At 35.3% G+C, this 27,610-nt stretch overlaps 1 protein-coding gene across 1 annotated transcript in view; it reads right to left on the bottom strand.

Annotated features, from left to right (window-relative positions):
• The window catches only part of LOC141545828 (UPF0462 protein C4orf33 homolog), a 47,373-nt gene that overhangs the window by 1,814 nt on the left and 17,949 nt on the right, over positions 1-27,610 (bottom strand). The window contains exons 4-6 of the mRNA XM_074273115.1: positions 23,109-23,169; positions 15,436-15,484; positions 744-943 (exon numbers count right to left, since the gene is read on the bottom strand). Coding sequence (XP_074129216.1) covers positions 744-943; positions 15,436-15,484; positions 23,109-23,169 — 310 coding nt within the window. The remainder of the gene's footprint in view (positions 1-743; positions 944-15,435; positions 15,485-23,108; positions 23,170-27,610) is intronic.

The following is a 27,610-nucleotide window of genomic DNA, read 5'->3' as shown; positions in this document are numbered from 1 at the left end:
TTGCCTCAAGGTACTCTGTGAATTTCTATCTCCTTAAGGTAAATGTAAAATGAGTGAAAGTATCATGGTGAATTTATTAAGCTGTGCTTTTGCTGGAGTGTTAAGGATAGGAAGTGATAGAGTAAAACAAAATATATTGTTGGGGATTCTTAATTCTACTTTTTAAAAAGGTTTTTTTAATTATAAAACAACCTGTGAATATACTCAACATATTTGCTACAAATTATATGAATTCCCATTTCTATAGCATAATAACAGTGTTTGATACACAGTAGATTCCTAATAAACATTTCATTAAATAATATAACTTTCTTTCCCTGAAACAGTCTTGTAAAATAATATGATTATTCTTATCCAGCTTATATATTAAGAAACTGGTTTAAAGAGACAAAAGGAGTTGCCCAAAGTCACATAGCCAGTTACTTAAAGAACCAAGACTGAAATTTAGATCTTCTGACTCCAAGTCAAGTATTCATTCCACTACATCTTTGCTTTTATATCAGGGCAAAGGCTGTAGTAGGAGTATGGCTGAAATTACATGTATATGTGGCTATCACCCATCACACTAAGAGAGACTTAATTATTTCTTTTCTTAGAATCACAATGAAGTTATTTTAATTCATTAAACTATTCAAGAGTTTTCAGTCTTGCTTTATCATGTCTCACAAGTCCTGTTTTCTCTCTCCACCAGGTGCATTGACAACTAAAAAGAACACCAAGTCAAATGATCAGTAGATACTCACAAATTGGGCCCTTGTCCAGCTGCAATCTCTTCATGGGGTACTGGATAAAGAGCTTCATAAATTCTTTTATCCCCAGATCCATGGATGGCATATAAATTCATCTTGTCAATTCCAGGTGGGAAATATTCCCAAGGAAGAAGTGCAGATCCATTCCACTCATTCCCATCTATGTCAGCCCTAAAATTTAAATCCAATTCTTTCTTACATGTGGTGGGGATGGGGTAAGGAAGAGAAAAAAGAAAAAAAAAGAAAGAAAGGGATGAATATTTAAATGAATTTAATTTTAAATATAATATATATCTTACAACTAAGATAAAAATGAAAGTTGTTAATTGGATGGAAAATACCTGATAATTGATATATATAGGAAACAAATAAAAATATATAAGACCAAGATCCATTTACTGATGAAGTGATCAAAGGATGTGAACAAATGGTTCTCAAAAATAATCACAAAATATAAACAACTTCATTATGATTCTAAGAAAAAAATAATTAAATCTTCAAATCACAAATAGTAAAAGAAATGAAAATTAAAACAACTTTGAGCTTTCACCTCACACCCAGCAAATTAGCAAAGATAACAATGGAATTAATGTGGAGGTAGCTTAAGTAACAGCAGACACATTAATAACTATCAGTGAAGCTATGAATTATTCAATTAATAAGCATTAAATGTCTAACATGTGCCAGGCATTATGCTCCACACTGGGGACAATCCTTCCCTTGAGGAGTTCCCAATCTAATGGGAGACATAGCTAGTGAACAAACATATATGTGGGTGGAAGGGATGGTTATGCATCTGTGTGCATGTGTGCGTGTGTAAGCTATATACAGGACAGACAAGAAATAAGAGAGAAGACACTAGATTTATAAGGGAGAAAGAAAGGCTTCCTGTAGAAGCTAGGTTTTTAGCTGGGATTTGAAAGTAACCAGGAAAGCCAGGAGATAGCAATGAGGAAGTAGAGCATTCCAAGAATGGAAGACAGCCAGAGAATATTCCCAGTCTCAAGAGATGGAGTATTTTGTTTATAGAATAGCAAGTCAAAACGTACATTGGGACAAGGAGAGCAAGGTGTAAGAAGACTGAAAAAAGATTTAAAGGGAAAGAACTAGGTTATGCAGGGCTTTGAATCCCAAACAAGATTTCTATTCTGGAGAATGGGACTGTAAAAATTCTGGAGAGTCCACAAGCAGAACTGTTGGGAGAAAATTATTTCGTCTTTTTTTTCCCCTGAGGCAATTGGGGTTAAATGACTTGTCCAGGGTCACACAGCTAGGAAATGTTAAGTGTCTGAGGTCACATTTGAATTCAGGTCCTGACTTTAGGGCTGGTGCTCTATCCACTGAGACACCTAGCTGTCCCTCTAATTAATTCTTAACAATCATGAGAAATGTATCAACATTTTAAGATACACAATAATAATAATTCATATTTTTATATATCTCTAAGTTTATAAGTATTTTTTCCTACAATATTAAAAAGTAGGATTATTATCCCCACTTTACAGATAAGGAAACTGAATCCCAGAGGGGTTTACACCCTTCCTATGGTTATACTTTATGCTCATTTTAACCAAAATTTTTAAAACCTGACACAGTAGTGCCAAAGTCAAGACCACAAACCAGATTCTCTATCCTCAAGTCTAGCATTCTTATACCTCAATGTCTTCAAAAAGTGAAATTTAAAATACAAAATCTTGTCTCTAAGATCAAATATCACATGTATTCATTTATCTCCTAAAAAATTTGTTTTCAAAACAAATCAGTACAATTAATTCAAAAGTAACTAAATCTGACAAGCAACAGTAATCACATGGTAAATGCTTGTTCCCGAATTAAGTACACACTAATCACATGCTTAAAGGATGTCATTAATTGCATTACAGAAAAGGAACAGGAGCCTCATTTTAGTTCTATGATGGTAAGAAAGTATTTTGTTTCAAATATTAGTTCAGAAAAGGTGATCTTTCCTCTTCCACTGGCTGCCAAAAACAGTGAAATACTCGAAGGGTTGTTATATGGAAGAAGAAATGGACTTGTAATGCTTGGTCTGAGAATACAGAATAAGAAACAAAGGCAGAAGTCACAAAGCCCCTAATTTAGGTTTCATATAAAAGGGAAGTGATCTAACAATGAGAGTTATTTTTAAAAAGAAGAATTAGCATTAGAAGGCAATGCTTTCCCACTCATTAGAAAGTGATCACTAGGGGTTAGAGTAGCTTCTGAGGTCCCTTCTAACTTTGAGATCCTGGGCTTCTAACAAATATTTAACATTTATTGAATTAATGAAGGTGGCATGAATTAGCCTATATCAAGTTATATGGATCAACATTTGTTTTTCTTGCAAACATCCTTTCAAAAAACGTGCATTTTCCATAATCATTGAGTTATCATTTATCTTTTCCCACTAGCTGCCCCCCTCTTCCTAAGTCACCCATTTCTGCTGAGAATACCACCATCTTCCCCTAGATATTAATCCCTGTCTCTCCCCTCCAAAAAAAATGTGTCTACTCTATATTTACATATTATATATTCTTCAGGTATCTCTCAAATTAGACAAATTTAGACAAAAAAAAGTGTTTAATACAGCACCTAGCACATAGTAGGTTCTATATAAATCATATTGAATAAATGACAATTATATCCAAATTAATCCCTTCAGATTCTATGACATTTTTACCATACCAAGACTTAAATTCCAGAACATGAGGTATCATCTGTCAGGAAAAAAAATTGACATTGATTACCTGAGCTCATTTTTAACAGGCTGCCTATTCTCTTTCTTTGAATCATAATATCAACGATGCACTTGGGAAAGAATGTAACGCCTCCAATATGGAGATCAAAATTCCTCTCATCTAAACCTGCAACTGTGGAATCAATCCCTACAGGACTGAATGCCTTTTTTCTTGAAGGATACCGACAGCTGAAAATGAAGGGTTTATTAGTACTTTAATATTGAAGGAGACATCCCAGGTGGCAAGAGCAGTTCAGTAAACTTTTAATAGAAGCATTACATTAAAGAAGGAAGCCCCAAGAGTTCTTAATTTAAAGGGCATGATCATTTCAGAGCTAAGGAAGCTCCCTTATATAGGAAGTTCATAGGAGAAAGGACCTTTTTTTTTTTGTAATAGATATGTGGAGTAGGAGGGTAGTACGTGCATGTAATCAGCCTTCACAATTACCCTCCACTCCACTTAAAGTGACTTACAAGAGGCTAAAACTCTGCTAACTGTCAGATAAGGGTGAAAATCATTGAATTAAGGTATGAATGAGTTCTACAAATGAGTCAGTAGGCATTTCAACTAGGTAGAACAGAAAAATCTGTTCAGATCAGTTGAAGGATTTAGTCATATTCTGTGTCTTAAAAAAAAAAAAAAGACCACCAGTTCAGAACTGGAGATTTAAGCATCTGGTAGTTGAGAAGAAAGAGTGTTCTCTGAGAAGCAATCCCTTGACAGAAGGCAGGAAGAACTCCTTGAGTCTTGGACCTAACTTCAGCCTCATTCTCCTTTCCCCCTCCTTGATCAGAGAAGTATCTTGGGAACAAGAATCTTGTTCAATGAAGAACAGAATAGCAGAGAATAGCACAGAATTGCACAGGAAATGTCATGTGAAATATATTTTACCACTGAAGAATTATTTCAGTGATAAGTATTCTGGAGGAAAAAGGTGAGTGTCGTTATATTACAGAAAACATGGAAAGGAGCTAATTAGTCAGTGGATAGAGCACTTGGGTTACAAAGATGAAAGTTCAAATCTAATCCCAGGCACTTTCTAGTTGTAGAACCCTTGCAAATCTGAGTTCCTGACACGAGGATCCACTAGAGAAAATAATAATAAATTACTTCAGTACCTTTGCCAAGAAAGTCCCATGGATAATTGGTCCACAAGTCTCAAAGAGACACAATTCAATGGTTAATGGATAAGGAATTGAGCCTGAAAGTAGCCTTAGGTAAAAGGCTGACGAGAAAGACACTGATTATAAAGAGCTTTAACAATCAAAGTTGTGGCAGCCTTCTTTGTAGTGGCTAGAAGGAAATTGAATGGATGCCCATCAATTGGGGAATGGCTGAATAAATTGTGGTATATGAATGTTATGCAATATTATTGTTCTGTAAGAATGATTTCAGGGAGAGACTTACATGAACTGATGCTGAGTGAAATGAGCAGGACCAGGAGATCATTATATTCTTCAACAACAATACTATATGATGATCAATTCTGATGGACGTGGCCATCTTCAACAATGAGATGAACCAAATCAGTTCCAACAGAGCAGTAATGAACTGAACCAGTTACTCCCAGCGAGAGAACTCTGGGAGATGACTATGAACCACTACATAGAATTCTCAATACCCCTATTTTTGTCCACCTGCATTTTTTGTTTCCTTCACAGACTAATGGTACACTATTTCAAAGTCCAATTCTTTTTGAACAGCTTGTTTGGACATATATACATATATTGTATTTAATTTATACTTTAACATATTTAACATATATCCATCTGGGGGAAGGGGTGGGGGAAAGGAGACAATTGTCAATGCTGCAAAATTACCCATACATATAAATTGTAAATAAAAAGCTATAATAAAGATTTTTAAAAAGTCAAACAAAGCTTTCTATTGGATCCTAGAATCCCTGTATCCAAGGTCATCTCCAGTCATCCTGATCTATATCTTGCCACTGGATCCCAATGTCTCTGGAGGAAAAAGCAAGGCTGGTGACTTTGTACAGTCCTTCCTCAACCACAATCCAATATATTTGTAAATCATGGCATCACCTCCCTGATGTCATGGTCCTCCTCAAGAATGAACAAACAAGAACAAGAACAAACAAGAAGTAATAGAGAGCTATTGGAGTTTATCAATTAAGGAATTCAACTAGAGAGCCTCACTATCTAACTTGCAACTGAAACTGGGTTATCTAATATGTGTTATCTCCTCTTATTACCTATGACTTCACAATATGTTTTAGGATAAACTATGTAAATAACTTTGTAAACCTTAAACTACTATAGAAATGCTAGTGTTATCATTAAAATATTAAATCCTTGAGATGAGATTTTTCTATTGGTATCCTTAGTAAACTCTTAATAAATGTTTTTTATTCATTTATATTGTGCTATACTATTATCTTAATTTTAGAGATTAGAAAACAAAGGTTAAGGAGGTTAAGGTTCATGGTCACATAGCCAGGAAATCTCAAAGGTTGGATTCAAATTTAGCTGCTCTCGATTCCAAATCTGGTTCTCTATCCATTATATTATGCTATTTCTCAGGGTATAAATTGGTTAATGAGGGAGAGAATAATAATTTGCATAGTACTGTAAGGGTCACAAAATATTTTACATATATATTTTTATCCTCAAAATAATTCCTGGAATTAGATGGTATCACAAGAGAGAACTGAGGCTCAGAGAAGTCAAACTAATTGCTCACGATCACACATCTAGTATCAGAGGCAGATTTCAAAACCAGATCTAACTCACTCCAAGAAGAACATTTTATCCTCAAAAAAGTACACCTTTTAGATGCATACTAGACAGATATGATAGACTATTTTCTTGTGTAAGATTACCAGCTGGTCTCAGCTGAGATTTTCCTTTGGCTCTAAAAAAATTGCCCTTCTGCTTTTATATGCAGAAAGGCTTCAGATCAATTTCTTCCTGGAATAGATTCCTCTAGGAAAAGGAAAATCCTTTACTTGTGGTTAGTCGCTTGAATACCTCTCCATATTCTTCCCTGTCAAGCTTTGGAGATTTATTTATTCTTGATCGAATGCACTTACCATTGTGGTCATGGCCTTTTTCATTCCAAGCCCCTTTTTGCTGTGCTTTAAAGAATGAAAGGTCTTTAGGTGGAAATTTCTCATGCCGGTTGTTGGGCCAGAAATGATCAATCGAGTGAGATAATGGTTAGAAAGGGGATAGGAAAGAGGGTCATGTACTTACTTCATCTTTAAGAACTTGGTTTTTCAGTTCATCCTTATTACATTTCTAAGTGAAATACGACAGCTTTCAATGTTTAGTTTGATTTATTTAATCCCTATTTAAGAAGTCATTGTGAATACAATAATGTCAAAGAAATCAAGATTGAGAGACACCAGAATTTTGATTAATAAAGTGACCAGTCTTGATTTGAAATGTGCCTCCCTCCTATCAGCAGAAAAGTATCAGACCACAGATATGTAATGGAGCATTATTATCATACATTTGTCAAGCTATGAGGTAATTTGTTTTTCTTAACCAAATTTTCTTTGTTGCAAGAGAGGAATGGTCAATTTGTTTGGGAGGGATTCGGGAGAACCAATCATTGGGCTATGATAGCAACATTTTTAAAAGAATAAGGAAAAAAATTAAAGAAATATAATGGAATTTAAAAGCCTGAAGTCATATGAATACCATCAAATTAAACTATTCACTAGGCAGAAACCTGAGAAGGACAATTCTTCCCTCACATATTCATTCTTTGCCTTTCATATCTCCCATAATCACAGAGCAACAACTAGACTACATGGCATTCAACAACAAGAGACATCCTTTAGCAAACAGAGAAATGGGAATGTTCCTTTCTATGATCTTTAACAACTAATTTCTCTGCACATGAAGAATGTACATGATAATCAGAATTCTTACACACGCTATTCCCTCCAATTCCAACCCATACACACACAAATACACATCCAAATAAAATTTAAAATGTCAACATACCCACACTTTAATGCTCAGGGGTAAAATGTTCTCTCTAGCAGAATCATTATCTCTATTGCACAATTTGCGAAAGCTCTGTAGTTTCAGCAGCATGAGGAACTCCCAATGTGGGTCTCCTGCTACAGTAATATAGATTGCAACTGACATAAGACTTAATAGGTAAATCCTAGGGAATTGGCTAAGGCCCCAAAGAGATGCACTAAAGCCCAAGGTCACAAACTGGGAACTAAATGTGAAATCAGAGCTTGCTGAGTCTAAGTCCAGAACCTTAGCCACTATTTCCCAGATGGTATTATAGGAGTACAGTGGTTACTAAGGCAATTCTATTACAGGTATTTTAGCTTAACAGAGTTGAGACAATGTTTTTCCTGTGTGATCTCTGGCTCTGTGGTACAGAAATGAAGCATTTCCATTAATTCTTTCAGAGAATGTAAGAATAAATAGAAAGGAAATCTACTGCTCTAAAATATCTGTCTGTCTCTCTATCTCACTGTCTCTCTGCCCTGTTTCTTTATCTCTTTCTATATCCCTTGTCTGTCTGTTTGTCTGTATTTCTCTGTCTCTCTCCATTCCCCTCCTGTTTATATTTATGGAGAGAGAGAGAGAGAGAGAGAGAGAGAGAGAGAGAGAGAGAGAGAGAGAGAGAGAGAGAGTGAGAGAGAAGGAGGGAGGGAAGGAGGGAAAGAGAGAGGAAGGGAGGGAGGGAGCATTTTATTGAAAGTGACTTCCCAGGTATCAATATTTTTTTTCTCATTGAGGGAAGGGGAACCTCTCAAAGGAAATTCTGTTCTGAGGCTGAAACTAAATTGATTGTAGAGGCTTTATAATCACCTGATATTGTCAGTTCAATTAAATATAGGGGCAACGCTGTTACAAAAGTTATCTTTCAGCCAATCTGAATATATTTTTTACATTTTAAAAAAGTGTTCACTACTATTTTACTCATCTTGATTTCTTATTGACAACTGTAAATACCAGGAATTCAAATAGGAAACTACATTTTAAAAAACTATCTTTTTTTTTTAATTTGGGGTACATTTTCTCTTAAGTTCAGGCACTCTTTTGCCAGTTCATTAAATCTAAATGTAAAATCAAAACAAGTGCATAATACTCTCCCAGTGCCTGACTAAGAAGAGCCCCAGGTTTGGAATCAGCAGGAGTGAGGTTCAAGCCTAGTTCTGCCATTTATTAACTATGTGACCTTGAATGCAATATTTAACTTCCCTGTGCCCCACACTCATCATTTATAAGATGAAAGAAATATAATGCACAATATCTCTATTGATGGATTGTTGTCTTAAAAAAAGGAATTTTGTAGACTAGATACCCTATGGAAATGTCAGTTACTGCTGATAATACTGACATAATATCATGCCATTAATAAAATTCTAAATCTAATATTCTGCCATATAGAAAAACTTTTAACCTGGGGGTCTGTGAGCTTATTTTTCCAAACATATTGATTTATTATTTTAATAATTAGTTTGTTTCATAATGATTTTTAAATTTTATTTAGGTTTCACCACATCATCATGGAGCATAACCTACAAAAAGGGTTAAGATCATGATACAGTTTGCATTTCTCAAGACTTTATTATGGAACTGGGATGGAGATGAAGATGATCTTGGGTTCTCAAGGGCTGTGTCTAACAGCACAAGCATTCATAAGCCATACAAAGTAAGCTGGAAAGTCTTTGAAGAGGAGCTTAGGGAGGTATAGCATGCCTGCCACCCAAGGACCCCTCTAGGTCATTTTGGAGATGTTCACTTCAAGATCGGGTACAAGCGGATGAATATTTCAGCCACAGGAACTCTTAAAGATCATCTGTTAAACATATTGGAGTCAGTGTTATGTGTGGTGGCGAAAGGAGCACCTCCAAAAATGAAATCCCCAACAGGGAGCACCGTCCTTGATGGGAGGAAGCCCTCTGTGTGTCGCGCTACCTACCTGAAGATCTACATCCCAGCAGAGATCCGGTGCCTGAGCTAAGGAGCTGACCAACTGCCTCCTCCCCGACCCTTCCAGGCCGCCTAGCAGCCGAAGACCAGCAGGTGGTAGCAGAGAGCAGCACCCAGCAGCTAGGCGGTCCAGCTGCTGAAATGTCCCACAGCAGGGGGATCCGGCAGGAAGGAGAACTATTTTCTCTCGCCAGAATCGTGTCAAAAAACAGACAGCATCAGTCTCTTAGCAAAGAAAGAAACTTTCCTTATGACATCACCTGAGGATATTGATTGAAGTATTGGAAGCATAAATTAGCCAAGACACATTTGTGTGCCCTGTCAACACATTCACAGTTTGTTCCACCATATGTTTCTTTCATTTTTTCCCCCTCAGATAAATGATCCGTCTGTTTATGTAAAGCCCTGATGACAGCTCTCATATTCCTACCTACAAACGCTCCCCCGGATGTTCTCAAGGTACAGAATCCAGTGTTAAAGCAGATATTAATTTTGCTGACTTGGAACCATACTAGGGCCACTTGACATTTTCTTGGGTAAAATCCTGGTCTATAGAGTGGAAATAGAATGCCCAGTTAGCTTTATGCCAGAGCCCACCATGAACACCTCCCCGTTGGCAGGAGTAGGAGGGCTCTAAAGCCGTTAAGTCTTTACCATGATAAATAAAAATGGAGAAAGGTCAGCAACAGCTTTTTTTTTTTTTTTTTCACTTACTGTAACGAAGCCTTGGACAGAAACCCAAGAAATGTATGCCCACGGGTTTCTGATTAATTGGAGAGCAGTACACCCATGGAACCAATTTACAAGTGATTTGCAGGCACGCTGGCATTACTGAAATAAACGCGCCATTACAATGATTTATGCTACTCGTCCCAACACGAATGATAAAGTGAAATTTACAGTCCTTAATTACCACCATGAAAAATGGGGAGGGGGACAAAGAGCGCCAAGATCGGCAATTTGCAAGTGTGTCGGTAAGGCGTGAAACGCTCATCCATTGGCTTTATTGTTTATAAGAGTATCACATCTAGAAGAAGAAACACCGGTGTCTGGAGTAAGCATCAAATCCCAAAACTCTTTAAGGCAAATTCACTTGGTGGTGGAGAAAGTCTCGGAGAAAGACTGGCCTTGGAACTCAGGATCTATATTCGGGTTTCTGGAGTGACCCAAGGAATTTTTCTCTAGGACTTCCTTGGGGAAGAGACTGACTTTTCAACTCCACAATGCTATTACCAGAGGGATGGAGCAGAGTGAGGTTAGGGCAAGGGGGAATTCTTCTTCTTTTTTTTTTAACTCTTTATTCTTTTTTTATAGCTTTTTATTGACAAAGCATATACATGGGTAATTTTTCAACATTAACCCTTGCAAAAACTTCTGTTCCAACTTTTCCCCTTCTTCCCTCCATCCCCTCCCCTAGAAAACAAGTAGTCCCATACATTTTAAAGTATACTTAACTCTTTATTCTTGATAACTAGATGTTAGGCTCACTTATTTCTACCGACTGAAGAAATATGAGCTATCAAAGGATGGCTAACTTGAGGCAAAAGCCTAATTGTTCTATTCTAACTGTGATTTCAGGTATGACAAATTGTTTTCACTTGAGGGTAAGGGAGGAAATGGGGAAAGAAGGATTAATAATCTTTGCAAATCACCATACCCTACATTTATATTTTTGATGTTTCTATATGTGATACATAAAATGCAATTGGTAGAAATTCATAAGCAGTATAAAAGGAAATGATGGGATAACTCATGTCAATTTCTGATTCTGATATATCAATGGTGTGATCATGGGCAAATAGCTTAACTGCTCTTATTCTATTTCATCATCCATAAAATGGAGATAATAATAGAGGTAAAATAGCTGTGATTCCTATCTCTGGGATTTATTGTGAAGTTCAGATGCACTAATAGAGGGTTTTCCCAAAATTTTAGTGCAGTTTAGCCTAAATAAAGCTTAAACTGTGCATGCAAAGTCCTAAAAATGTCTTAAAGTTTTATGATGACTGTGCCATAATGCTATTTTCTGATTTCTATATTATATTCAAAAAGTCAGATATGTGTACACATTTTAAATATTGACTTTATATGAATTCCTATCATCAATACTATTGGGGATGGTTCAGATAGGTAAATGAGTTGAATAGGAACTCATTGAATCACCAGACATAAAGGCAGGTGATGGATCAATATCAAACTTCAGGGAGAACTTTAGCTGAATACACTAGAACTCTGCCAGGTCATATTCATTTTGAGATTTTTGTCAAGAGTTTGAATAAAAGCTTACATGGAGTGTTTTTCAAATGTGCAAATGGCACAAACCTTGGAGGGAAAACTAATCCATTAGGTGTGGAGATTAAAATACCAAAATATCTTGACAGGCTAGCACATTGGGCCAAATTTAATAAAATAAAAGGGAAAAAAATATAAAGTCCTCTACTCATGCTCGAGGTAGGGGAGATATGCATAGACAGCTCATGTAAAAGAATCATTTTTGGAAGCAATTTAGAAATAGGATTCAAAAAGTCACTTAAAAGAATACTGACATTACTAGGTCTATACCCCAAAGAAATCAAAGAAAAGGTGTGGGGGAATGGATAAAAAATATATAGCAGCCTTTCATTATACAAAAACGCTGGAACAAAAAGGGTCTCCATCATTTGGGAAATGACTGAACAAGCTGTGGTATAGGAATGTAATGGAATATTATTATGCCATAAGAAATGACAGGAGTAAAATAGGTTGCCCTTTTTCCTTCTTGAAATAATAATCATAATTTCTATTTACATAGTGCTTTAAAGTTTGCATATTTTATATAGTTATCTTTCATTTGAGTAATAAAGTAGGTATTACAGATATTATTATCTCCATTTTCCAAATGAAAAAACTGAATCTCAGAGAGTTTAAATAATTTGCTCATAAGTATACACTACTAACTTCAGAAATAAGATTTGAACCATGTGTTTTATTCAGTCCATGTCCAAAACACTATCTGTTCTACCAAGCTGCCTTTATAGCCTACTATCTCTTAAGAAAATGGCATCCAAGGTTCTGTAAAAAGTACTTTAAAATCCTTGGAAAGAAAATGCCATGGTAAAGTCAGACTCTGAAACTTACTAACTATGTAACCACAGGAAGTCACTGTGTTTCTTTCAGCCTCAATTTTCATTCTGTAAAATAGGCATAATAATGGCTATAGAAAGTACCTCTTTCTATGATAATCTAATGAGATTCCACATGCATGATGCTTTTCTAACTTTAAAAAAGAGACTGAACCGTATGCTAAGTTTGAAACAAAAGATTCCCTCCAAAATTAACTGAGGGTCATAGGCAAGTCACAGCCTCTCTGTCTAATGACAATAAAGGATGTAGCTTCCAATGCAAAATAATTTTGTCCAAATAAAGATTTAAGATCATAGAGAGATACAACATAGCTACATCAATGATAATATATTACAAATGATTAATTACAAACAAAAAAGGCACCAAAGATATCAAATTTATGGACAATGGAGAATGAACCTCCATATACTATTAAGACCAGCCTCCATATACTTTTGAGACACAAAGGAAAGCCCCCAACCTACTATTGAATATTTATTATTGTAGGGCATGGATAAGAGTTACCTTGAATGAGCAAGAGCTGTACTGTTGAAGAGATTATCCACATGGATGAGACCACAGTTATATTGAAGTTTTGAAATATTAAGTATGAAGAGATTCACATTCTCCATGTGCTACTTGTACTTTTAAGTCAGTTATCATTTTTAACCAGGAAATTGGCTTTATTTATCAGATGACTTCCTTTTCAATTCTACCTATTCACTTTAAGAATCCCAGTCACATTTGGCTATGATATCATCACACCTTCATAAACTTAATGGCAAATGTAATTATTTAAAGCAGCTCACCTTACCCCATTGTATCTCCTTTTCTCTTGGTTCACCTTTGTTAGGTAAGTCAATGAAAGATCTAGCCCTATTAATGTGTCTCACTATTTCTCTTAAGGTTACTGATAGTCTGCTATCTTTCTCCTTTTGATTGCCTAGTTTGGGGTCCTGTGAAGCATTCTGCCGGCTACCTTGCAATCAAGTGCCTTCAAATACTTAAAAGGCTGAATTCAATAGTGGTAAGAGTTCATGATTCTTGGAGTCTCTATTTTCTACCTCCTTAAACAAAATAGTCAATAGCCCTCCTGTCATGTGCTTTATCATTCTCCTTTCCCCAGTACTTCACAGAAAAAAGACTGTCAAAGACTTGCTTAAGGCTCCTGTGAATCACTTACAACAATCACTGATGAATCTAGCTTTCACTTCCATTCCTATTCTGAATTCAGTTATTCTCCATTTGCCAGAGAGAGTTATTTTTGCTTCAAAAATCCTTTTCTTAAAATCTTTATTTCTGCTGCTATAAACTAGTTGTCAAATCAGAGGATTTGACTTTTTTCATTCATCCTATCTCTTACATTCCCACTGCCTCTACATTATGACTGTCCTCAGAAGGAATAATAATCTTGGCTGGTTTAGAATAATAGTCTTCTTCTCTTCTCTGCCTGTCTCGAGCCTCTTACTCAATCCACTCCACATCATACATAATGGGGTAGCAGCTAGATCTGTAATTTTATTGGGATAGAGGAGTTTTAGAGTATACTGAGTGGCTCAAGTCATAGAAACAATGGTCAAGTCAGACCAAGGACCAAGCCCTGTTCTAAGTGCTGGAGATTCAAAAACAATGTCTTTAAGAAGCTCACAATCTAGCGGGGAAGACAGCATGCTAACAACAAGATACTAATAAAATATAGATGGAATAAACTGAAGATAATCATAGAAGGAAGGCACTAACATTAAGGGGGACCAAAAAACGGCTTGTTGCAAAAGGTAAGATTTTAGCTGAGAAGCCAAAAAGTAGAAACTGGGAGGGAGAGAATTCCAGACACAGGAACCAGGTAGTGAAAGCTCAGGTCTGAATCTACCTTAATATGTTTATCATCTTCAAAGGCAGAGTTGTTGTTCAATTGTGTTCCACTGTTCATGACACCATTTTGGATTTTCTTGGCAAGGATACTAGAGTGCCTTGCCATTTTCTTCTTCAGCTCATTTTACAGATGAGGCAAACAGGGTTGAATGATGCCAGATTTGAACTCAGCAAGGTGAGTCTTCTTGATTCCAGGCAGGGAACTCTATCCACTGTACCACCTAGCAGAAGGTTGCCCTTGAACATCTTTTCAGTGTCCCAGGGTTTCTCCTATATTATCCCTTGCCCAAGGGAATTAAGAGACTATTTTATGCCATTTGCTAGAAGCAGTGATATTACCTGTTAATTTTCTAGCCTGAACTAGAGTGGAGATAGTGAGTATATCCAAAAGAGGATATAAATGTCAAAAATATTAAAGAGCTAAGCTCTATAGAAATTAATGATTGGTTGTATTTGATACATAAGGGAGAGAGAGGAGTCAAAAATGTCTCCAAGATAGTCTAGGTGACTGTGGAATTAGAAGAAACAAAGGCATTATGTTAGTTTGAATAGATGTTAGTTTGAATGAAAAGTAAATGTTTTAAATATATTGAAAAATATTAAAAGGTCCCTTTTTTTTACTAAATGAGAATCAATTTCCATTTTATAAAAGCTTTTGCTTCTTGATGAAAATATCCATGATTCATGGTTTCCAAGACAATTTCAAATAACTTTTTTCTAGAGATCCTGATTCTCCTTTATGAAGTACAAAATGTAACCCTCCAAACAGAATAGCTATCATTTCTACTGATTGACAAATTCACCTTTGAAAGAAATAACTCACCTTTATTTATTCTTTTGACCCCCCAAAAAGGAGATAAAAGTAAGAGACAAATATTTAAATGCATAATTTTCCTTTCTTGGAGAAAAATAAAACATTGTTTTTAAAATTTGAAAAAAAATGAAGCAGAATTTTCAAAAGCTCAGTAATTGCAAGATATCCTTGTATGGGAAAGGTCAAATCAAAACATTAATACTTGATATTACTTTTCAAATAAGACTTACTGCAAAAGCTTCACCACCGGAGAGCAACAGGACTAGGTGTTGTCCATGTCTAGGTAAACCAAAAAAAAAAAAAAAAGAAAAGAAAAGAAAAAAGAAAACAGAGTGAGATAATAAGAGGAGACACTGTCATTTTTATTTGTATTTGTATCCTCTGGCACTTAGCACAGTGCCTGGCACATTATAAATATTTATTGACTTTTGAATATTGATTATACTAGCCATATGGGATATCTTGAATGATATAATAATAAGGACCAATTTTGACCTTAGAGAAGCAAGGAAAGGCACCTCTGTTTTCCTTGAATAGAGAGAGGATAAAAGGGTGCAGAATATAACATGCAATATTAATTAAGATCACTGTCAATTGGTATTTTTAACTGATTTTTCTTTATTAAAAAGGAATGCTTACTGAGTGGAGGGCCAGAGGATAGCTGGAAAAGAAGATGAGGCAAAAACAAAAGGATATCAGTAAGCATTTAAAAATAAATGGGATGGTTAACACAGATTGCTTCCTTTAAAATTTTGTAGAATTTAAATTCTTATCTAGTATCATTCATGGTTTGCCAGTAGCTCATTGTGAAAAGAGTATCATATTGATTGATCCTGCTTTTGTTGATAGTTGAAGACAGATGGAAAGATATTTACATATATCTAAAGCAGTATTCTGGTTTATTCCCACTGGCCTCTGTTCTATCAACTCAAATTAAGAGTCCTCAAATTAAAGGGAAGTTTAGACTTATCTAAACTTCATCAAAACTTTTCGGCTCTGTCAGATGTTAATTATAATGTAGGAAGAATCAATTTAAGGACCAGCTGTTTGGATTTGTTTTAATAATGCTCAGCCCACTGTACATAATATGCTAATAAATCTATCTACAGAATGCTAAAAAGGACATGAGTGAATTAACATGTGCCCAGCCTACAATTTCCCTGATTTACACCATAAAATATATGTTCATTTCAGTGAATGCCAGCATCAAGTCTACTCTCCCAACTTGTCCAATGCCTATATGCAAAATCAGCAATAAAACTTTTTCTATTAAAATAATGGAGGGATGAGTATCTTTGGAGATATAACATATCACACAATGTGGCATTACATTCCCCAAAATCAACGTATTATTATTTTTAAATTAGAGGAGAAATCACATATCGGAGCATGATTTGACTTATGAAATAATGTAGGTAGAATTTGGTTGATCCTGCCTCTGACACTTACCAGCTATTTGACAATGAGCAAGTCATTCAACATCAGCTAGTCAATAAGTAAGTATTTGTTCAATTCTTAACTATATTCTAGGCACTATGCTTAATGCTGATTCTCTGAATCTCAGTTTCTCCATCTGTAACATGGCCAACAGATAATGATATAGGATACCCCATAAGACATGAATGGAATCATGTATATCACATGCTTTGTGAACTTTAAAGCACTGTAAATGTCAGCTGTTATGATTATGTTATAATGGCACTTACAATGTCAAATGTCAGCAATGTACACCAATAATTTCTAATATGAATATGGAAATGTTTATATTATGTTGTTATTGTTCAGTTTTTCCAATCATAACACCATTTGGAGTTTTTTTGGGTAAAGTTAATAAGTATTTGTCATTTCCCTCTTCAGGTCATTTTAGAGATGAGGAAACTGAGGCACAGAGTTACATGACTTGCCCTGAGCTACACAGTTAGTAAGTATCTGAGGCCATATTTGAACTCTGAAAGATAAGTCCTGACTCCAAGCCCAATGTTCTATCCACTTGGCTACCTCATTTCATCACCACTGTCCACAATTTTTTATTTCTTCAATTGAATTATTTCATTTTATTATCCTATTTCCCATGTCAGGAACCATAATGACTAGGCAGAAATCTAAACCAAAAAGCAGGGTACAGTGAAAAGAGCACTGGATTTGGGATCACATGATCTAGGTTTGAATATTGGCTCCTCCTGTGATAGTTTGAGTGAGTTCCTACATCTTTCTAGGGATTAATTCCATCATTTTTCATAGGAAAGCTTTGGATTAAAAAATCTTTTAAATCTCTCCAGATTTCTGATCTTTGTAGACTTCTACCATGATGCTCCACTACAGACAGCCCCAGAAATTGAATATTTTTAAATGTGAAATGTATAACTGATGTCATTATTTATATATTTTTATTACCATTTATGAGGAAAAAACTTTCCTCACATTTATTACTGAGCCTACAATTGTATCACTTAGAATGATAAAAAAAAATTGAATTTACAACTGATCATTCATTAATCATTGTATGTAACTAATACATATAAAGAGCAGACTAGTGTTAGCATTTATAGGAAATACTACATAGTTTTACACAAGCTTGATTCTGGGTTTTCTATCATTTAGATTGCATTCCACGAAGTAGGAGGCACACAAACAATATCTATCTAGTTCTCCGAAAAACAGCTTTTTCTAATATAAAATATAATCTTTGTAGCATAATTTTGTAAACATCATAGATTAAGTTAAACTTCAGATCTTTGCCTTAGGAAGGCAAATTTAATATTATAAAAAAGTACTAGTTATTCATATTTTAAATTCATTGCCTTTATACAATATATAAATAAGACATTGAGGTTGACAGTAAAGTGGATCTTTAGAATTCAAAGACTGTTGTTGTTGTTGTTTGTCCTTTGTTCTCAAAGAGGACCATGACATCAGGGAGATGATGTCATGACATGCAAGTGAATTGGATTTAAGTGAGGGGAGGGCTGGGCAAGGTCACGTGCCTCAGTTTCCCCTCCAGTCTTTTGGGTCCAGTGGCCAGATATAGATCAAGACAACTGGAGATGGCCCTGGATGCATGGGAAACCTTGGCCTTTTTAAGCTAAGGTCTTCCACAGGTCTCAGTTTGACTGAAGCAGCACCCATTCAATGATTAAGACAAAGAATGATTGAGACAAAGAAGCTGCTGTGTTGCCTAGTCCAAAAAAAATCTAAATTAATGAATCTGGGAGGGGAAAAGCCCCAGGGTTTCTGGCCAAAGCAGAAATTATTGTTATTTACATTCAATTTGAGTCAATCAGAACCCAAACAATAACCAAATGGAGCTTGGCCTAGGACCTATTGGTGGCCAATGAGAATCAGATTGGTTTTGATTTCAGGCATGGTCCTTAAGAAAGAAAAATAGCCATAAAACCCCAAGCTATATTGGGAGATTTCAAATGTTTAAAAGAGAAAAAAAATGAACAGAGGGAGGAAAGGAGGGAAGGTAGGAAGGAAGGAGGGAAAAGAAGGAAGGAAGGAAGGAAGGAAGGAAGGAAGGAAGGAAGGAAGGAAGGAAGGAAGGAAGGAAGGAAGGAAGGAAGGAAGGAAGGAAGGAAGGAAGGAAGGAAGGGAGGGAGGGAGGGAGGGAGGGAGGGAGGGAGGGAGGGAGGGAGGAAAGGAAGGAAAGAAAAAGAAAATCAAAGTGATTTTCATTCAATTGGAGATCTGGGCCTAATACTGAGAGGCTGAAACTCCAAGATAATTAACTAAGCCTGGGGACATTGGCTCTCTTTTCAAATGGGAGCTTTATCCTCAGACTTCTATAAAGGACAATTCTAAACTCATATCCTTGCAGAAGTCCGGAGTAGAAATGTGCTTTTACCAAGAGACCTCTTAGCACAGCTGCTTGCCAGGACTCATGCCCACTGTGAATACATTCTCTTCTCAGTGCTAACCTCTATTTCCCTAACAGGACTTTGCCACTCAGAAGTCTGCCTTCCTAGCAAAAGCTGACTTCTCAGTGCCAATAAACTTCCCTTTTTGCCATTCAAACTTTTCAGGTTTGTGAATTCTTTTCACATTGGACCTGTGCTTCTGACCAAAGAAGAGGGTTCCCACAACTCTGCACTGCAACTAGAACAACATTAAGGTGAGGGAGGAGGGAAGGGAGGGAGGGAGACAAGGGGTCTTATTGTTGACTGATTCCAGTTTGTGAGCCAGCTTTATTCACAGAGATTGTTTTTCTTTCTCAGAGGACCATGATATCAGGGAGGTGATAGCAGGACATGCAAGTGAATTGGATTTAAGTGAAGGAGGGCTGGGAAAGGTCATCTACCTTACCTTATTTTCGCCTAGTCCAAGAGGGTCTTCCCTCGCAAATTATTGATTTATTTATTTGGATTTGGGTGGGGAAGCAGAATCCAAATATAAATTGCTACACAAAATCTAATAAAAACAACACAACAAATTCTTATTTCTCTGTTTTCATAAGGTGAATTTCCTTAATCCAGAAACCATTAAAACACGCACACTAACACAACATTTTAGCCTCTTTAATCTCTATGGGGCCAAAAGGGAATATGCAAATTTTATTTCCATTCTCTTCATTTGCCCAGGTGTATGCTCAAAAATCAGCAAGGCAGAAGTAAAAGAAATGGAAAGGCACAAAGGTAATTCACAGACACTATCAATAGCCTCCTATACTTAAAAGAAATATAGTTGGAAAAGGAAAACCTTCAGTTTCACCTTATCCCAGAGTTTCCAGAAGTCCATCAGTATTTTATGAGCCAAAATTAAATAAACTTTTATTCAATCTTCAATAGGCTCTAGAAAGAATTTTGGTTCTAGAGTTAGAGTTTTATATACATACATATATATATATATATATGACTGGAATCAAATAATTAAATTTCCTTAGGCTTTGATTTCTTCATCTGGAAAATGAGAGGATTTACCTATTGATTCCTGAATTTCCTTCTAGCATTAAATCTGTGATATTATGGTCACTTTCCAGACTTTTATCTAAAATCCAATGTAAATTTTGGAATGAATGATGAACTTCTGACTACATTTACTTAAAACAACTATCTTAGCAAATGAAGGTTTGTTTTAGGTATTATTGTACAAAACAACTGTTTTGAGATTAATATATTGTTGTTTGTTTGCTTGCCCTGAAGGGTACTTGGAGTCAACTGTAAAGCACTTATATAACCTTATTGCTTAGGATTACTTCATCTTTTTTTTCTCCAAAATTTTGCTTAAGTAAATATCAGTAATCATCTCATGGGATATTTGTTAAGGAGTTAAATTATCTCTATTTAAAATGATAGAGTATTTCTATAAATTTTTTAAAAATGATGTAGAAAATTTCATGGTATCTCTTCACCAATTTTTTTCACTTACTGGACAGTAAAACAAAAGAAATCAAAGAACCAGGTGGTGAGCTAAGAATTTAGAATGGGAAGGAGAACTATCTGGGATTATTTCCCAGAAGAATTACATCTACTCCTAGGAGACTGTGTCTAGTATATGGTGTCTAGTACACTGCCTGATATGTAAGAGGAACTTAAATATTTTCAGAATTGAAAAAATACATTTGTTGAAAGGGCATTAACCACAGAACCACAGAAACCAAAAGACAGAGAGCACAACATTACAAGCATGGAGGACAATCAGCAAAGTCACAGAGACAGGAAATGGAGTGTTGCATTGAAAGAACTGTTAAGTAGGTCCAGAATACTACATCATAGCACACATGGAGAGTAGCTAGGTATAAGAAGTCTGGAAAGTAATAAAGAAACAGATTATGAAGAATTTTAAATACCAAACAGAGTGGTTATCCCATTGAATTGCTAATTATAAGAAAAACACTGGGAACTCTGAAAGGAATGAAGAAATATGAGTGGTACAAGAAAGAGAAAATCCCCAAGTGAGTGGTGAAGGTATTGGCAGACAATTTTGTGCCTCAAATAATAATAATTCATTAGTGCATCTTTCTAGTTGTTTGCAGTAATTCCAATTGATCAGCTTAGAAAAGTGTCCTTTTAAATAGTAAGTTGCTTTTAACAATCTAAAATTGGTATCAGAAAAGATCCACTTTACCAAACCCTATATTAATCATCCAATCAGTAAGTATTTATTAATTGCCTATCTTATAAAGACTGTGATGGGAACTGGGGATATGGAAACTGAAGCTAAAAACAACAGTCCCTGCCAATAAGGTGCTGATACATCATTAGAAAATACAATAAATTATCAATCAAATAATTATAGAATATATATAATGTCAATGCATGATGATTTTAAAAAGGTGAGTGTTAGAAGGATATCAGAAAAGACTGTATATAGAAGATAGCACTTAAGATACCTTAACAGAAGAAAAGAATTCTATGGCAAAAAAAGAGGAGAGGAGAGAGCCATGTGGAGCATCCAGTGCAAGAAGCATAGAGATGAGAGATAGAGGATAACTTGTGGGTGAGGAATAGAAAAAAAGGCAAATCTGACTGGATTGTAAAGAAGGGGAGAGGGAGGTACATCCAGTGCAGTTAGAGAGGCAGAATAGGATTAGGTTTTGTAAAGCTATAAAAATTAAATAGAGGAATTTGTATTTTATCCTATAGGCAATAGGAAGCAATGAGATTTGACAGAGTCAGGAAATCAATCAGTCAATAAACATTTATTAAGCACTTTGTGTCAGTTACTGTGATTTCTTATCTATAAGAGGTCACAGTCTAATAGTCAGACCTACACTTAAAGAAAATTACTTTGAGCGCAAGGTAAAAGATGAACCAGAGCAGGAAAGCATGACTCGGTGAGATCAATCAAGGGGTTATTGTCAATAACCTATACAAAAAATGATCAGGGTTTGAACTAACACTACAGGGGGAAAGGACCTTTTAATATCTGATATGTTCAATTTGACTTCCATTTCAAGTCATAACATTATATTGAATAATCTAAAAATAGCATTCAAAGAAATAGCCATTTCACTAACATTCTCAATCTCCATTTCGGAATATTACTTGTTAGCTCAGTGTTTTGTAGCACTGGGAGTATTTGCCATATATTCCAGAGGAGAACCTGACTAGCTGTGGCCCACAGACAGTGGATCATGAGGCCATTCTCCTTTTAAGAATCTCTTGGAAATACAGGTTTTTGAGGTCAGAGCTTCATGAGTAATGAAGAAATGAAGAAATTTCCATGCCTGAACTAATTTATTCCAAAACTTTATTTTTTTTCAGACCAAAAGCATATCATCATATTTGTAAAATAAAAAAAATGTATTTTAATGAAACAATATTTGTGGAGTTATATAGAACCTTAGAGTCCATTGTGTCCAATGCTATCATTTCACAGATGAAGTAAAGGTGATCCAGATAAGTGAAGTCATTTGTGCAAGATCACAAAGCTAACAAACAAGTAGGAGAGCCAGAATTTGAACTCAGGTTCTTTAATTCCAAAAATAGAGCTCTCCTCTAAAACAGGAGCTCTATTGAGAATTATTTTCTCTTTTATTTAACTTCCTGAGTTTCTCTAACCAAATTTATCATTATGATAGCTGAATTATATATATAAAGATCTGGGATCATAAAAAAGATATTTAGATAGCAATTAAAAGGAATCTAGTGAAATTAACACAGAGCTAATAAGCCCTAAAGAAATTCAATGTACTCAAAAGGTTATGGTTTAATTTCCAGGACAACCAGTATTTCAAAGTTAACATCAAGTGTATCTTACTACAAGAAAATGCACTAGTTATCTCACCTTACTGAAGAGTGAAGGTTACATTACTAAAAATGTATATTATTGATCAAATTTTGTACAAGTAGAAATTTTTGGAGCCTAAAGATTTTTGAAAACTATTTGCAAAGCTTGTCTAGAGTAGCCAAAGCACAGTTAAAAAAAAAAAAAAAAAAAAAAAAAAGGCAAAACAGGGACTTACGGGCAAAGTTCTACTTCCAAATATTTTTTGGTTGTGCTGTTTAGAAAAAATGCTTCCACAACTGCAAATAAAAAACAAACAAACAAACAATCATATTAAAAGAAGTTTAATCCTGTTAGAACAGAGAAAGTAAACATGTGGTCCTCTCTTGCTCCAGAAGCTATTCTGGCTCCTTATTGCTTTAATTAAATAAAAACTCCCTTGTTTGACATTTAAAACCTTGTCACAATCTGACTCCAAGTCCACCTTATCAGACATTTCCTACCACAACTCCCCTAAACGTTCCACATTCCACCCAAACACACCCACTTGGCAGAAGCTCAAATTTGGCATTCTATCTCCTCCTCCTCCTCCTCCTCCTTTTTCTTCTTTTTTTTTTTAATAAGTTCCCTATTCCCAGAAAGCTCTCTTTCCTCACTTCCTCCATTTGGAATCTCCAGGTCTCCTTCCAAGGCTTGGTTTAGGTACTACCTCCAACATGAGGCATTTCCTCATACTCTCAGATGTTAGCAGAAAATTACTCTGTAGAGTTTACTTCGTTGTTGTTGTTCAGTTGTCTTTAGTCACGTCTGACTCTTTGTGAGTCCCTTTGGGGTTTTCTTGACAAAGATATTGGAGTGGTTTACCATTCTTTTCCAGATCATTTTATAGATGAGAAAACTGAGACAAACAGGATCAAGTGACTTGCCCAGAGTTCCATAGCTAATAAGTGTCTGTGAGGTCAGATTTGAACTCAAAAAAATAAGTCTTCCTGACTCCAGACCCAGCATTCTATCCACTGCATCACTTATATATGTTTTGTATATATGCTATATTTACATTTCTCTTTATTATATGTTGTTATAATCTCAATAGAAAACAAGCTCCCCGAGAGTAGGAAATATTTTGCTTTTGTCTTTGTATCAAAAATATCTAAGGAGCATTTTTATTAAATCTGACACATTGCTTTCCATACATTTAGAATGCAGTAAAATACAAATCATAGTCCTTTCCATTAAAGAGTTGACTATACTCTACTAATTAAAATATTCACGATTCTATGATCTCATCAATTTGTGAGTTCTTTCTAATGATACACATAATACCCCAATAATGTCTATCCTTCTTGTGAGACTATTTCCTTCCATGAAGTAACCATGACTACATAACTAGCTCATCTTTTTCAACTGTACATTTTTTATAACAATATTTATTCAGTTTTTAAAAATAAAAGCAACTAGGTGATAAAGTAGGGTAGAATTCAGAACAGGAATCCAGGAAGACCTTAATTCTTCAGACACTAGCTGGATAATCTTCGACATATCATTTATTCTCTTACTTTCTTAAATGTAAAATGGGAACAATAACAGCAACTATCTCCCAGGATTGTTGTGAGGATCAAAAAAGATATGTTTGCCTGGCACAAAATAGGTATGATATAAATTTCTATTTCCTTCCTTCATGGCTCCCTATTTGTTTTGTGTTACAATATGTTCACAATCTCCATGCATATTTCCACTACCTTCTGAATGATACTAAATTTTATTTTTTCAGAAACTGTAGTAGTCCATGACCAACAGTTATGCAGCCCCACCAAGGGAAAATGGGTATTAAAATGATAGAAATTTGGATTGATTAAATGAACTTTGTAATCACCCCCTCATGTTTAACCTTAGGTCCAATTCATTATTAATTTGGAGTATTTGTCTAATGTGCACATAATGTACATACATTTATACTCATGTGTGTATCATCTGACTAAACTCTTTTGATAAGCTAGGTATCTGGCTGAAGATACTCTAGGTTGTCCAGTTTTATACAATCAGAATATGCAAAAGGAATTTCTAAAGTACCTCACATTCTCTACAGTCACACCTTTTTTTAAAAAATTACTTTATTTTTTCTCAATTATATGTAATAACAAATTTTAGCATTCATTTAAAAAAATTTGAGGTTACAAATTATCTCTATCTCTCTCTTTCCTTTCTCTTTCTTAAGATAGCAAGCAATTTGATATTGAGTATATATATATATGGAGTCATGTAAAAATATTTCCATATTAATTATGTTGTAAAAGAAAACAGACCAAAAATAAGAAAAATAAAGTTTTTTTTTAATATATATGCTTTGGATATGGAAAAATTGGAACACTAATGAATTGCTGGTGGAGTTATAAACTGATCCAACTACTATGGAAAACAATTTGTAACTATGCCCAAAGTGCTGTAAAACTGCATGCCATTTGATCCAGCAACACTATGGCTAGGTCTATATCCCAAAGACATCCAAACAAAGGGGGAGAAGGAGCTTTTTGTACAAAAATACTTATAGCAGCCCATTTTGTGGTAGCTAAGAAATGGAAATCAAACAGATGCCCCTCAATTGGGAAAGAGCTAAACAATCTATAGTATGTGGATATAATGGAGTAGTACTGTGCTATGAGAAATGATGAGCAGGATGATTTTAGAAAAATCTGGACTTACATGAACTGCTGCATAATGAAGTGAGCAGAATCGGAACAACATTGTACACAGTAACACAGTAACAGCAAGATTTTTGGATGAATTGTGAATGACTTAGCTATTCTCAGCAATACAATGTTTCAAGACAATCCCAAAGGACTAATGATGAGACATATATCTACCTGCAGAGAAAGAATTGATATTATTTGAATACAGACTGAAGCATGCTATTTTTCTTTTTTTTTTCCTTTTGAGTCTTCTTGTACAAAATGACTAACTTAGAAATGTCTTACATTTTTTAAAAGTATGTTTTGCTCTGCATTAAGACTCCATTAGTTCTTCCTCTGAAGGTGGATAGCATTTTAAATTAAGTTCTTCAGAATTGTCTTGGATAATTGCATTGCTAAGAATAGCTAGGTAATTCACAGTTGATTATTGTATAATATTTCTGTTAGTGTTTACAATGTTCTCCTGGTTCTGCTCACTTCACTGTGCATCAATTCACATAAATCTCTTCAAGATTTTCAGAAAGTATCCTGCTCATTTCTTTCTTATAGCACAATAGTATTCCATCACAACCTTATCCCACAAATTATTCAGTCACCTTCTACTTAATGGACATCTCCTCAATTTCCAATTCTTTACCTTCACTAAAAGAGGTGCTATAAATATTTTTGTATACATAATTTTGTTTTTTATCTCTTTAGGATGCATAACTAGTAGTGGTATTGCTGGGTCAAAGCACAGTTTTATAGCCCGTTGAGCATAATTCCAGATTACTCTCCAGAATGATTGGCTTAATTCACAACTCCACCAACAATTCTTTAGTATTCCAATTTTCCCATATCCTCTCCAATATGTGTTATTTTCTTTTTCTGTCATATTAACCAATCTAATAGATGTTAGGTCAATGTTGCCTTAATTTTCACTTTTCTAATAATAGTAGTTTAGAGCACTTTTCATATGACTATAGATATCTTTGAATATTTCATCTGAAATCTATTATCAACTTATCAAATATCAATTGAGGAATAACTTGTATTCTTAAAATTTTGACTCATTTCTCTATGTATTTAAGAAAATGACTTTTGCCAGAAAAACATACAAAAATGTTTTCAGTTATGATTACTGTGAATTTTCCTCCATTATATTTTCCTCCTCTCTCTTTCCTTTCATTCTCTCCATCTTCAAAAGTGACATCCCCTCCCCTTACTTTCTGTGAGCTGAGAGCTCTGGAAACCACAGACAAGTCAATCATCCTTAAGACCTGTTATTGGTTTGCCATTTGCCAAATGGTCTGCTAGACTGCACCCTGATGCAACAGATTTTTCCTGCCAACCTACTAAATTGTCTTGGGCTGAAATTTTCACCCCATCCTTTTGTGGATTCTGACACTTGTGTCACTTAAAGTTATTTGGAGAGGGTTTGGGGAGAGTTCACAGGAAACCCTGCATCTTCTTCACCAACTTAACTCCATCTATTACCTCTGTCAAACCCTTTTAAACTTGAACTCTACACTGAATCTTTCTTCTCCTTTTCCCTCATTGACTTCATCTGTTTTTTTCTCTCTCTCTCCATCTTAATCTCTACTCCCTATTCTTCTTTTCTCTCTCTCTTTCCCTCTTCCTCACCCTCTCCTTTGACCTTATCTTCTTCTTCCCCTTCTGCATCTTCCTCTCCCTACTATTTTTCCTCTTCCTTCCTCTCCTCCTTTCCTTTTCCTTTGCCTTCCCCCTCTTCCTTTCCCTTTCCTTTGCCTTTCCCCTCTTCTTCTTCATTTTACTGGGTCTCTCTAATCCAGGCTGAAAGGCTTAATTCCCCTGCAGATCAGGTTTCAACCTACTCCATTTCTAAGTGGACTGGTTTACCCATAGACAGACATCCTGGCTGATCTTTCTGAACTCTCTCTCCCATGGGCTTTCCATATTGGGGTTCAATTTTAGGCTGAAACTACATCAGCTTAGTTCTCAAGTGATCCTTTTCAATAACAGTGATTATAAGTATGGACCACTATACCTAGCCAATGAATTTCTTACTGTTACTGTTTTTTGGAAGCCTGCA

The sequence above is a fragment of the Sminthopsis crassicaudata genome, chromosome 6 (assembly GCF_048593235.1).
Source record: "Sminthopsis crassicaudata isolate SCR6 chromosome 6, ASM4859323v1, whole genome shotgun sequence".
NCBI classification, from domain to species: domain Eukaryota; kingdom Metazoa; phylum Chordata; class Mammalia; order Dasyuromorphia; family Dasyuridae; genus Sminthopsis; species Sminthopsis crassicaudata.
The sequence above is the reverse complement of the archived record's forward strand: the minus strand, read 5'-3'. Positions and strand labels throughout refer to the sequence as shown.